General features: G+C 46.6%; 1 protein-coding gene across 6 annotated transcripts in view; it reads left to right on the forward strand.

Annotated features, from left to right (window-relative positions):
• Positions 1-13770, forward strand: part of GANC (glucosidase alpha, neutral C) — an 89405-nt gene that overhangs the window by 59541 nt on the left and 16094 nt on the right. For 4 of the 6 annotated variants that reach the window (XM_033952377.1, XM_033952374.1, XM_033952379.1 and 1 more), the window contains 4 exons: positions 296-539; positions 2975-3039; positions 6105-6181; positions 7725-7799. In XM_033952377.1, the coding sequence (XP_033808268.1) occupies positions 296-539; positions 2975-3039; positions 6105-6181; positions 7725-7799 (461 nt within the window). The remainder of the gene's footprint in view (positions 1-295; positions 540-2974; positions 3040-6104; positions 6182-7724; positions 7800-13770) is intronic. The other 2 variants (XM_033952376.1, XM_033952380.1) reach the window with 2 other exon arrangements.

A 13770-nucleotide genomic window follows, 5' to 3' on the forward strand; every position in this document is an offset into this window, starting at 1 on the left:
AACCAACTACCTGAGCTTTAGAAGAAAACTGAAAATATTCCTCTACAGCAGTGTATCGCAAACTGTGTTCCTCCTGAGATTTCTGGTATGCAACATTTAGACAATCTGTCTCCTTGCATATAAAGAATCCAGTAGTAGATAGATTAAATTAATATGGTTGCCATACCAACTCAAAATTGACCCCATTGAGTTCACAGTTTTGGACAACTGTATAAAATGCACTGGATGAATGCCTATCTGTTTCTAAATGTGTTTCATAGCTCTTTGTATTTAATGTATTGTTCACAATAAACAGCCGATGTGGGCGGGTTTATTGGCAATCCAGATCCAGAGCTCTTGGTTCGCTGGTACCAAGCTGGAGCATATCAGCCTTTCTTCAGAGGTCATGCCACCATGGACAGCAAACGACGTGAGCCCTGGCTCTTTGGAGCAGACAACACGCAGATCATCCGAGAGGTCATTCGAGAGCGCTATGCCCTACTGCCCTATTGGTATCTGTTGTTCTATCGGGCACACGTGTCTGCTGAGCCAGTCATGAGGTAAAAAAGCAGACCCTAACTTCACAAGGGCACCGTTCTTTGACAACGATCTTTCCAATGCGTACAGAATTTGAGCAACTTCTGCAAAATGCCTACAATGCTGTGAATAAATATGAAACAGAATGAAAGCAATTTTCCCTGAAATAGATCAAGTCCAGCTCTAACAGGGCTAATGACATTTTTGTGATAAATAAATCAGGATTTCCCATTATAAGTTATAACCCCAAGCATAGTCAAGTTCTATCTAGGTCAGTAATAGGATTTCTTTCCATATAGATCCCACGTAAAGGATAGTGGTGGGAGCAGAATGAGTTGGGCAGATCCATGTCACAGTTCTGAAGGGTTTGACCAAACAGCACAGTAGTTCAAGTTAAATTTTCTGTGAGAGTATAGTCCAAACTTCAGATTGGAAGGGTGGATATTCTCTTACCCCTCCTAACTCTCTTCACAGTAAATAGTACAACGTTTATAGATCCTCAGAAGTACCACCTAGCACTCATACAAATTCATTGTGTCAGGCTTTATGTACTACTTCCTCACCGGATCTTCCATACTTTGCTATTAAATTTATAAATACTTTTTTCCACCTTAGTGTATAAATAGTTTAAATACTTAGCTTAAAACTTGTGGTCATGGTTTCAGGGATTTATACCGCCAACCTGTTTCACCCGAAGGGGTTTTATCAAGGCACCGTATCCCTTTCTAAAGCTTAATGCCACTGTACCCAACCACTGAATAGTTAACTTTAGAAAGGGATATGGTGCCTTGATAAAACCCCTTCGGGTGAAACATGTTGGCAGTATAAATCCCTGAAAGCATGACCACAAGTTTTAAGCTAAGTATTTAAACTATTTATACACTAAGGTGGAAAAAAGTATTTATAAATTTAATAGCAAAGTATGGAAGATCCGGTGAGGAAGTAGTACATAAAGCCTGACACAGTGAATTTGTATGAGTGCTAGGTGGTACTTCTGAGGATCTATAAACGTTGTACTAGTTACTGTGAAGAGAGTTAGGAGGGGTAAGAGAATAAACACCCAATCTGAAGACAGCTCTGAAGGGTAACATTCTATTTTCTGGGTAGCACTCTCATAAACCAGTTCTCACCAACTTGAGTGTATTTTTATTAAATTTTTCAGAACAAATGACTAAAAAAAGAAAAGAAGACAAGCAGAACAATATTTGCCATAGAAACTCTCTTACAGAGTCAAATAGAAGGCTAATTCCTTTAACTATAATCCCCCACCATCTCCCCATTCCTAGCTATCATTTGTTCTAATCTCTCTCTCTCCCAAGTCCAACTGTATACTTTACTCAACTTTTTTAAGTGTAGTATGTTAACTCTTGATTAGTCACAGTGATGGAAATCTTTAGAAAAGATTCAGAAAGTATTTTAAAACTCACCGGGGCTAATGCTTAGGGTTTCCACATGGCTCCAGAAAAAGGAGGACAGATTGAGACATCCGGGTTTTACTTCCATTGTTTTCAGTGAAAGTAAAACCCAGATGTTTCATAAGAACATAAGAATTGCCACTGCTGGATCAGACCAGTGGTCCATCGTGCCTAGCAGTCCGCTCCTGCAGCAGCCCCCAGGTCAAAGACCAGAGCCCTAACTGAAATCAACCGTACCTGCGTACTTTCCGGTTCAGCAGGAACTTGCCCAACCTTGTCTTGAATCCCTGGAGGGTGTTTTCCCCTATAACAACCTCCGGAAGAATGTTCCAGTTTTCCACCACTCTCTGGGTGGAGAAGAACTTCCTTATGTTTGTACATAATCTATCCCCTTTTAACTTGAGAAAGTGCCCCCTTATTCTTCCTACTTTGGAGAGGGTGAACAACCTGTCTTTATCTACTAAGTCTATTCCCTTCAGTATCTTGAATGTTTCAATCATGTCCCCTCTCAGTCTCCTCTTTTCGAGGGAAAAGAGGCCCAGTTTCTCTAATCTCTCGCTGTATGGCAATTCCTCCAGCCCCTTAACCATCTTAGTTGCTCTTCTCTGGACCCTTTCGAGTAGTACTGTGTCCTTCTTCATGTACGGCGACCAGTGCTGGACGCAGTATTCCAGGTAAGGGCGTACCATCCTCCTTTTTCAGGAGCCATATGGCAATCCTAGCTTTAATAGCACCTCAGTGAAACAACTTCTAGGCCTCTAGGAGAAAGAGGTAGGATATAAAAAGCCCTCTCTGTGTGGTAGATCAGGTGGTAACAGAAGTGTGGCTACAGTAGGGCTGCATTACTCTATGGTGACAGCAAGCAGTGGCCAGAAGGTAACTGTTAAGGGCTCCTATATGAGTAGAAAGGAGCCTTAAATATTATTAGCTAGGTAATGCGAGGGATTATAAATATGGCTGTCAGTTCTGTACAATTTTTATGGCTCTTGGTTTACAGGGTAAAAGCACAATGACAAAAAAATATACCCTCTTGCTTTTCACAGGCCACTGTGGGTGGACTTCCCTCAACAACTTGAAACGTTTGGCATTGAGGATCAGTACATGGTGGGTAAGTGTGACAGGTTCCTTGGTTTTCTCTTTCAGGGTACTACAGGGCTGTGGCAACCTTCAGGGTCAGCCTCGAGCAGTTTTTAAGTCAGAGGATAATCTCTGCTGGCAAGACAACAGTACAAAGGAACTCTGGTTTCTTTTTGCATTTGGTGCAAAATGTTAAAGATTATGGTGCTGCCACAGATCCTGGAAAGTTAGAAATGTGCAGCTTCTATTTAAGTTTTTATGTGATCAGTATAATAGAGGTCTATAAAATCCTTAGAAGAACAGATAAATGCAGATCGATTGTTTGCTTTTTAAAAAAGGACAAGGACTAAGGACTACTTCATGAGGTTACTAAGTAATATATTTAAAACAAATAGAGGAATGTATTTTTTTCAGACTGTTTATAGTTAAGCTCTGGAACAAATTGCCAGAAGATGTGGTAAAAGCAATTAGAAGAGTTGGGTTTAACTACCAATACTAATCATTTCTTGTACAGTAAACATGTAAGAGACAGTCCCTGCTTGACAGAGTTTACAATCTAATCAAAACAGGCAAACAGGACAAATAAGGGATTAGGTAATTGCTTATTCAACTTATTCATCCATCTCTAATTGGACATTATTGCAGATTAGCTCACACTAAATAAACTTAAAGTTAACTCTCAAAAAACTGAAGTGTTGCTCTTTTCTTCAAGAAATACACCAGTAAATAACTTAAACTTCACCAAGAAAGGAGTCCCCTTAAAATTCTCATCAACAACCAAAATCTTAGGTGTTGTAATAGATAATACCTTAAGCTTTCATTCTCATATCTCTAAGGTGGTATCTTCTTCCTTTTATGCTCTCAGTCAAATTTGATTCATTCACTAATTCCTTCAACAAAGTTCACTCCGTATTCTTATACATTCCCTAGTGCTGTCCAAGCTCAATTACTGTAATTTCATCCTCATTGGTCTTCCGAAATATCAGTTGCACCAGCTACAATTAGTTTAGAACACTACAGTTAGATTACTTCTTCGTTGTTCCAAGTTTGACCACGTCACACCACTCCTAAAAACTGAGCATATCCTTCCTGTCTCCTATCGCATCTTTTTCAAATACAATATTCTTTCTCATCAAATATTATTAAGTGGATTTCCTTCTTTCTTATTTAGTTTCCTGGTTCAATACTCTCTACAAAGAACCCTTCGATCATCCAAACAACAGTTACTGGTTGTTCCCTCATTTTGACAATTATTTCTTGATTTTTCACAGAAACTCTTCATTCTCCATCATGGCTCCCACTCTTTGGAATTCTTTACCTTACTATTTCCACACTGAAAGTTCATTCTCAACATTTAAGACGCAATTAAAGGCATATTATTTCTCTCTGGTATTCTGCTCATAACTCACTGCACTGAAAGTTTATTCTCGACATTTAAGACGCAATTAAAGGCATGTTATTTCTTTCTGGCATTCTGCTCATAACTCTCCGGTATTTCCTTGTACTATCTCTGCACTGAATGACCTTTAGACACAACTACAGGCAATTTATCTTTCTCTGGTATTCTGCTTATAACTCAATAGCGTGGGCAGAAATCAAACACGCTTAAAGCTATGCCCTGACCTTATATGCTTTTACACTTTCCCTGTCTTCACTCCTCTGTTTTTATTGTAACCAACCCTTCTTTCCCTTTCCATATGTTTCTAATTTTGTTGATTTGTCTATGTTTGACCCCTTCCCCTTTTTATTTTTTCATATATAAATATATATAGTGAGCCTTCTGGACAGATAGGGAAGTTCTAAGTACCTAATTTAATTTTTATTGTAACCCATTCTGGGCTCCTGGGGAGGACAAGCTATAAAAAGGAATAAATATATGTACATGAGTATATATATTGATGAGGTAAATATAATTGAGCCTGAAGAATTTGCGGGAATGTTTTGCTCGTCTTGCAAAACACTCGCAAGATATATATATGTCAAACTTCGGTTTGCGAGTGTTTTGCAAGACGAGCAAAACATTCCCGCGTTGACTCGATTTGCAAGTGGCTCCCTCCCCCCTGCGATCCGGCGTCCCCCCCAGCAATCCGGCATCCCTCGCCGAGCACCCAAACAGCATCCCTTACCTCGATTTGGCACCAACACCAACACACAAGACATGCCGGTACCGGTGCCTGAAGATCCTCCCTCTTGACTGGGCTGGGCCTTCTGGTCTCACTCTCTCCGAGATTCAACACTGGCACTTTCCGGGACAGACTGCATGGACCATACTGATCTTTATCTGCTGTCATTTAATATGAGTTATATGACAGACCCAATGAAATCTAAAGTACTGAAGCCATGTAATTTTAATTTAAACAATTTTAATTGATGACAACAATACAGCGAAACAATAAACCATGCCCACAAAAGGCGACACACATTGTCAGAAACCCGCTGAATGCAATTTAATATCTAAACCAGCCCTATACTTTTGCCTATACTCTGCTTCTCCAGCAGAGGGGATGCCAAGGTCAAGGGGAGAAAAAGGTGCCACTCCACTGAAATATTTTCCCATGGTATGATAATATTTTTAGTGGGCCTAATATTGAAAGCAATTTAATCGGTCGGCAACAGCCACTGACCGGTTAAATCACATGACTATACAGTAGTAGATACCAGGTTATCTCTGCTGAATATTTGCGGATAGTGCCTAACTGTGAGCTAACTATCTTGGGGGCCTCCAGTATTCAGGACCTGATATTCAGCACTAACCGGGCAAGGTTAGCACTTAATAGGACCATATAATTAGCTGTCTTATCTTTATGCACTAACCAATGGCCACTTATTGCTGAATATCAACTTAACCATTTATTGACTGGTGGCCAGAAATGAAACTGGATGTTCAGTGTCGGTCACTGGAAAAGGCCCAGCATTGATTGAATACCTGGGTTCAGCACTGGCAGCGGGCAGTGCAATTAAAGCCCATCACTGGCTAAAATATAGCTTTGCTCTCATGTCAGTCTATTCTAGAGCAATTTACTGGTACTGAACATATAAAGCTGTACTATAATATGAAATGATAACTCCATATTTATTGCATGATTCTTTGTGAAGGGAATGCTTTGCTGGTGCATCCAGTCACAGATCCAGAAGTCATATCTGTTGATGTTTTACTTCCTCGATCAGATGAGGTAACTATAATTGAGCCTGAAGAATTTGTTCTTGGATAAGTTCAGTGTCGGACTCATTACTGTCCATACTGCTATATTTTTCTTCCTTTATGGAAAACATTGCTGTATCCTTCCTAAATTAAAGGTTTGTCAAGTTCCTTAATGCTCATTCTCACTTTGCATTCATGCTAGATAGCAGGCTAGTTCACCAATAATCTAGTACAGTGGTTCTTAAAACTATTTTGGGGGCCCCGCAGCCAGTCAGGTTTTCAAGATATCCCTAATGAATATGCATGAGGCAGATTTGCATGCCTGTCACCTCTATTATATGCAGATATGCCTTATGCATATTCATTAGGGATATCTTGAAAACATGACTGGCTGGGGGTCCCCCAGGACAGGTTTAAGAACCCGTGATTTCTAGTACATCTGGAAGCCTTTGCAAAATTGGGATTTTGTGTGCATGTAAAAATTTAGTATACAGACATTAAATTTAATGAGGCAGTGGCAGCTATCACAGAGTCTGGTATCCATTGCCAGACTCTGGTATCTATTGCCAGACTCTGGTATCTATTGCCAGGGAGGAGTGGACATCAACCACTGAGGCCCAGATTCTATAAAAGATGCCAAAATTTAAGTGCTTAGACAAATGACCAATCAGTGACTTCCTTAGGCATCTGAGCCAAGCAGGGCTTTAGGCTCCTCCCCATGCATCACATGATACACCAGGGAAAGGCCTAAGGCCCAGTGTTGTCGCGAAGAGGAGGAGGAGCAGGAGAAGGAGGTGTTTTCAGTACCTCCTGCTCCCAACTTTAAGGTACAGGGCATGGGACCTGGAGGGGGGAGGGGGGCCTCCAGTGGCAGGAGGGAGTGGGCATCCCTCCTGCCTTTTTCTTCAGGGGAAGGGGGGAAGTCTTTCCAGGCAGGAGGCAGTGGTCATCCCTTGCCGTTTTGGGGAGAAGCAGGGGAGTGAGCAAGCACCTTCGTGTCAGGAGGGAGTGAGCATTCCTCCTGCCTTTTTCTTCAGGGGGGGAGGGGAAATGGGAGGTCTTTCCTGGTAGGAGGAAGTGGGCATCCCTCCTGCCCTCTTTTTGGGGTTCGGGGGGATGGTGGCTCAGGGGTGCTAGCGTGGGGGGGCTTTTTTAATGGGACAGATGGTGAATGTTTAAGTCACGCAGAACATCTGTTCCATTAAAAAAGCAGAAGCCATGTGTCAATCGCTCACTGAGCGATTGAGTCGGTGGGTTTGCATGCAAATGATTTCCATGCAAACTTGATAGTGAATCAATCGCTGTTGGAAATTTGGTCAGAGAATCGGCCAACAGCGATTGAGTCGCTATCTTTAATGGACCTAGCTCAAAATCCATTTCTCTCCTGTGTACCTGAGCTGATCAAATGGCTAAAAGAGACAATTACTTTCCTAGAGAGGTCAATCCTCTCGCATTGCTACCTGGGTTGGGAAAATAAAGCTACTTATTTACTAATTATGTAACCAAAAATCAAATAGAAGATTAAAATGTGTTTTTTGGTTGCCCTTCTCTTGACTTTTACTCTTCCTTTGTAGATTTGGTACAACTTCCGAACATTTGAACGATTTGTGGGTCTCAGCACTTTGAAGGTCCCAGTCACCTTGGATAGTGTAAGTACACAGGTCTCCTCTTTGGCTACTGACAAAATTAAGCAGTGGGTCAACAGACAGGTCTGTGTGTCTGTATATACTAAAAATATATTCTCTCAATGCTTCTCTTCATAGCACACAGACTAAAGGTGCGGTTTAACAGAAATCAGAAACTTGAGAACAATAATAGTAGCTGTCAAGCTTTGCTAAACTTGAAGTATCAGCAATTAGAGCTACTTTTAACAAGTTTAAAACCCATTCTGATGCAGTTAATCAAAACTATTATTAGATCTACAATATTGATTTCAATGGATATAATCAGGAAATACAAATACCGCACATCTTTGGGATATAAGTTCAAACCAGCACTAGGCAAAAAGTCCTCCTTTAATTGGGTAATTTGGAAGCTCTGCTCATCCCCTTCTTAAACTATAATAAGTAGAAAATCCCTGTATAGTGAACAGAGTCATGTTTCTTGTTCCTGAATATGTTGGAATAATCTCAATCTATAACCAAAGTTAAGCATTTAGAATTGGTCAGGTTTAGGGTCATTCCAGGTCTGGGGCTTAAAAATTATAGAGACTAGTCAGTTATTCTCCTTCTAACTTATCCATACGAGTATAAGTTCCAGCAGTCAAATAGCAGGAATAATGTTACATGAATAAGTTATCAGTTCAGAGTTATCCATGTGTATTCAATGGTAACAGGGCAAATTAGGTTTGGTAACCATGATGGATCCTTGATGAGAGACAAATGAGAAAGGAATAAAGAAAACTTGAAAATCAAAGTGTGTCTCTACAATTAGTTATGTCTAAAAGAGGCATTGTAGAAAAATACACAAAAATCTTACAGGTGAACTAATGTGACTTCAGCAGCAGTAAACTCTGTTCAAGAAATATAAGCGATTTTGCAAAGAAATATCAAATTTTAAGGGCTCTTTTCTCCGGTCTACATTGGGACAAAGCTCATGAGTACACTTACCAGTTCTGAAAGAGAAAGTTGGTGCATTCTTTTATTTTGCATCACAGACGTCTGCGCGTTGCTTTTTACACTGGTATCTTTTTCATGGTTCATAGGTTTTGAAAATGTTATCTAGGTGCATACGTTATTTTCCTTCCTCACCTGAACTTTTCCTTGGCAGTGCCTTCTCATAGGGCTCCTTTTACGAAGCCGCGTTAGGGCTTTAACGTGCAGAATAGCGCACGCGCTAGACCTTAGTGCCAGCATTGAGCTGGCGTTAGTTCTAGCCACGTAGCGCTGGTTTAGCACGCGCTAAAATGCTGCGCGCACTAAGAAAAGCTAACGCAGCTTAGTAAAAGGAGCCCAGAATGTTTAGAATACCATGTGCATTTTACATTAATAGTTTAGAAATTTGTCCTTCCTGTGTATTAGGAGCAGGCGGCTCTTGGAATTCCTTAAAATCTAAAAAGCACGTGGTGTAGCATTACATCAGAGATGAGTGCCTACAGCTGAGCATCAGAGCACTGATAACAGCAAAATAATATATTCATTCAGGATCATTTTACATTTAGGAGACTAACTTAGGAGCAAAGATTTAGGAGCTCAGCGTTTTCTTAATATTGGGCCCATAGTTTTTTAATGGGTGTAGTTTGTGTTGTCCAAAAATTATACATTATCCCAGGACAAGCAGGCATGATATTCTCACATGTGGGTGACGTCATCTACGGAGCCCCGGCGCGGACAGCTTTTCAAGCAAACTTGATAGAAGTTTCAAGTTTGCACACTGCACCACGCATGTGCGTGCCTTCTCGCCCACTAGAGGGCGCATCCCACCTCGTGGTCCTCAGTTCAAATTTTTCCGCGGAGCAAGAAAGCCCTGTGGATCTGAGCTCCAGTGTTTTTGCCTTCTAGCTGCCGCGTTTAGTTTGTTTTCCCTTCGAATTAGTTTGCGGTGCTGTTTTTCTTTTCGGTTCTTTAAAAAAAAAAAAAAAAAAAAAAAGTCTTTCGTTTTTCCTCGGACTCCGGGGGCTCCCGGAATCCGTGGCCGCGGGACGTCGGTACGTTCCCGGCCTTCTTCTTTTTCTTCGTGGATGTCCCGTCCTGTTACGGGATTCAAAAAGTGCAGCCGGTGTGAGAGGTTGCTTTCCATCACTGACCCTCACCGGTGGTGCATTGTCTGTCTTGGGCCCGAACATCCGACAGACTCGTGTGATCGCTGTGCTACCTTCCAAAACAGGGCCCTCCGTCGCCGAAAGGCCAGAATGGCGGAATTGTTCGCCGTCGACACGCCGCCTAAGGCCTCGACGTCGGCCTCGGCTTCGGCCCCGGCCTTGACCTCGGCCTCGGCGTCCTCGGGGGCCTCGGCCTCGCCTCGGCCCTCTTCCTCGAAGGCGTCGTCAGTGAAGCAAGCTTCGGGTAAGTCCTCTGTTCCATCCCCTTCAGCAAAGAAGCCATCCTCGAGTCAGGCCAAGGCGGGTGGGTCGACCCCGGCCCCGCATCGGACCTCGACTCCGCACACCCCGAGGGAATACTCGAGACCGAGGTCGCCCTCCAGGGAGTGTGCCCCGGACTCGGAACTCCCCACCTTCGTGGGGATTCCGGCCTTCCAGGATCTCCTCCGAGCTCTGATCTCCTCGGAGCTGTCGGGAGCCCTGGAAGTGTTGCAGCGTGCTGCGGTTCCGGCGGCCTCGACCTCGGCCTGGACGCCTTCGGTCTCGGAGGCCCTGGCCTCGGCTCCCTCGGGAGCCCCGACCTCGGCGACCTCGGTCTCGGGTACTGTGGCCCCGTTCACCTCGGTCTCGGCCCCGCCCCGGACCTCGACCTCGGGGGAACCCCCTGAGCGGAGTGTAAGGCCCAAAGAAAAGTTGCGCAGAGTGCGCCGTCTTTCCTCCTCTTCCTCCGGGTCTTCCAGACACGCCTCGCCCTCGACGCGACCTCGGACGGGGCGTCGATCGAGGAAGTCTAAGCGGCCCCGAGGCTCGCCTCGGCGCGACCGTTCCTCGTCGTTCGGGGGCGAGGCGCTGCAGGTGTCGGAGTTGCGCCTCGACAACCCGAGGCTCCTCCGCTCACCCCGTGGGAAGTCTTCCCGGGCCGCCTCGCCGAGGAAACGGGAGAGTGTCCCACGAACCCCGGGGTCCTCACCCAAGGGTTCTGCGAGGAGGACAACTTCCCCTTCCCCCTCGAGGGCCCTCGAGAGGGGATCTTGGGATTCGGGATCGGTTCGGGACCCTCATTATTCCCATGAGGCCTCCCCCCTCTCCTCGGTAGGGCGGTCGAGAACCCCCTCTCCCCAGGCTAGGCCGTCCTCATTTTCATCCTTCGTTCAGGACATGGCCCAAGCCCTGGGGATTGACCTGATGGTAGGCTCTCGGTATTCCAAAGAATTTTTGGAGGAACAGGACCTCCCCACTCTTCCTAGGGAGGTGCCTAGACTCCCTCTCAACAGTGTCCTTCTGCAAACCTGGCTGAAGAACTTGTCAAACCCTCTTACAGTCACGTCTGTGCCTTCAAAAATGGAATCGAAGTATAGGACGATTCCCCCTAAAGGGTTCGATAAGGCGCAGCTCTCACACCAGTCTCTTCTGGTGGAGTCTGCTCTTAAAAAATCACAGCCCTCACGGGTTTCTGCGGCGGTTCCACCAGGCAGGGAGGGGCGGACCCTGGACAAGTTTGGCCGTCGCCTCTATTCAAATTCCCTGATGGCCACCAGGGTTCTAAATTACGCCTTCACCTTTTCCTCCTATTTGCGTGGTATGGTGAAGGACCTTCCTCAATATCGAAACTCGTTACCGGACTCCCAAAGAGCAGGATTCGACAAGTTTATGTCCAACCTGTCTCAGTTGCGGCTGTACCTATTCCATGCAGTGTACGACGCTTTTGAGCTGGTTTCGAGGGTGTCGGCCCTCGCGGTGGCCATGCGCCGCTTGGCCTGGCTTCGCACCCTCGACATGGACCCAAACCTGCAGGAACGCCTGGCAGACTTGCCTTGTGTGGGGTCCGAGTTATTCGACGAGTCATTGGATGCGGCGACCAAACGCTTGTCGGAACAGGAGCGCTCTCTAGCATCCCTGGTCCGCCCCAAACCTAGGCCCCCGCCGCAGAAACCCTTTCGGCCTCCGCCGCGCCGTTACCCTCAGAAGTCGACCCCGGCTTTCTCGAGACCGCCTCCGAGACGTCCGTCTCAGCGAGGCAGAGGGGGACAAACCCAAGCCCCGGCGCAGGGCCCTTCTAAGCCAGCGCCTTCCTTTTGACGGGCTGAGCGGACGGGGCGGGTTCCCCTCCGCACTTTCACAGGAACCCCTTCCTATCGGGGGCCGTCTCCGGTCCTTCCGGGAGGCATGGACCGGGATTACCTCAGACGCTTGGGTGCTCCGGATCGTCTCCGAGGGCTACTCGCTCAACTTTGTGTCCTCGCCGCCGGACAGTCCCCCAAGTGTAGTCCCCTGCAACCGTTCGCAGCTACCGACCCTTATAACCGAAGCCAAAGCCCTCTTGAAGCTTCGGGCGGTCGAGCCGGTCCCCAAGGACCAGTGGGGTACGGGGTTTTACTCCCGCTACTTTTTGGTCCCAAAAAAGACCGGGGACCTGCGCCCCATACTGGACCTCAGGAAGCTCAACAAATTCCTGGCCCGGGAGAAGTTTCGAATGCTATCTCTCCCGGTTCTGTATCCCCTCTTGGAGGAAGGGGACTGGATGTGCTCCCTCGACCTGAAGGAAGCATACACCCATGTTCCGGTGCACCCCGCCTGTCGAAGATTCTTACGATTCCAGGTGGGGGACCTCCACCTCCAGTACAGAGTACTGCCCTTCGGCCTGGCCGCGTCCCCACGAGTATTCACGAAATGCATGGTGGTGGTTGCAGCAGCCCTCAGGTCACGTGGACTCCACGTGTTCCCTTACCTGGACGATTGGCTCATCAAAGCCCCGACCAGGGAGGGGGTTATCTCAGCGACCCGACAGTCTATTACCTTCCTGCAAACTCTCGGGTTCGAGATAAACTTTCCAAAGTCTCAGTTGAGGCCGTCGCAGTCTCTTCAATTCATAGGTGCGGTGCTGGACACGGTGCGCCTACGCTCCTACCTGCCGACCCAGCGGTTGGAAGCCTTGGTACGGATGAGCCGCCAGGTCTCTCAACTGTCGAAGGTGTCGGCCAAGCGCATGATGATGCTGCTGGGCCATATGGCCTCGACGGTACATGTCACGCCGTTTGCGAGGCTACATCTGAGGATCCCTCAGTGGACCCTCGCATCCCAGTGGCGTCAGGAGTGCGACCCGGTGTCCCGCCTCATTTCGGTGACTCCGCTTTTGCGGAAATCGCTACGTTGGTGGACAGACTCTTCAAATCTGTCCAGGGGGCTATTGTTCCGCACTCCGCCTTTTCACAAGGTCCTGACCACGGACTCCTCGGAGTACGCGTGGGGAGCCCATCTCGACGGTCTTCGCACGCAGGGCCTGTGGTCGGCAGAAGACCGTCAGTGTCATATCAACGTGCTAGAGCTGCGGGCCATCTTCCTAGCACTTCGAGCCTTCGTTCACATATTGCAGGACCAGGTGGTCCTCGTCCGCACGGACAATCAGGTGGCAATGTATTATGTGAACAAGCAGGGAGGAACGGGGTCATGGCCCCTCTGCTCCGAAGCTCTTCGCCTCTGGGAGTGGGCGGCCTCCCGGAACATCTTCCTCCGGGCGGTCTACATCCAAGGAGAACGGAATTGCCTGGCGGACAAACTCAGTCGACTTCTGCAACCGCACGAGTGGACTCTACACTCAGCAGTTCTACGCGAGGTTTTCGCTCGCTGGGGAACGCCACAGGTGGATCTGTTTGCCTCTCCGGAGACACACAAACTACCACTATATTGTTCTCGGATGTACTCGCAGGACCGTCTGGAAGCGGATGCCTTCCTACTCGACTGGGAAGGGAGGTTCCTGTATGCATTCCCTCCGTTCCCTCTGATCATGCGAACGTTGGTACACCTAAAATCGTCCACGGCCACGATGATTCTCATAGCACCTCGGTGGCCGCGTCAGCACT

This window comes from Geotrypetes seraphini, chromosome 7, assembly GCF_902459505.1.
Source record: "Geotrypetes seraphini chromosome 7, aGeoSer1.1, whole genome shotgun sequence".
In the NCBI taxonomy this organism is placed as follows: domain Eukaryota; kingdom Metazoa; phylum Chordata; class Amphibia; order Gymnophiona; family Dermophiidae; genus Geotrypetes; species Geotrypetes seraphini.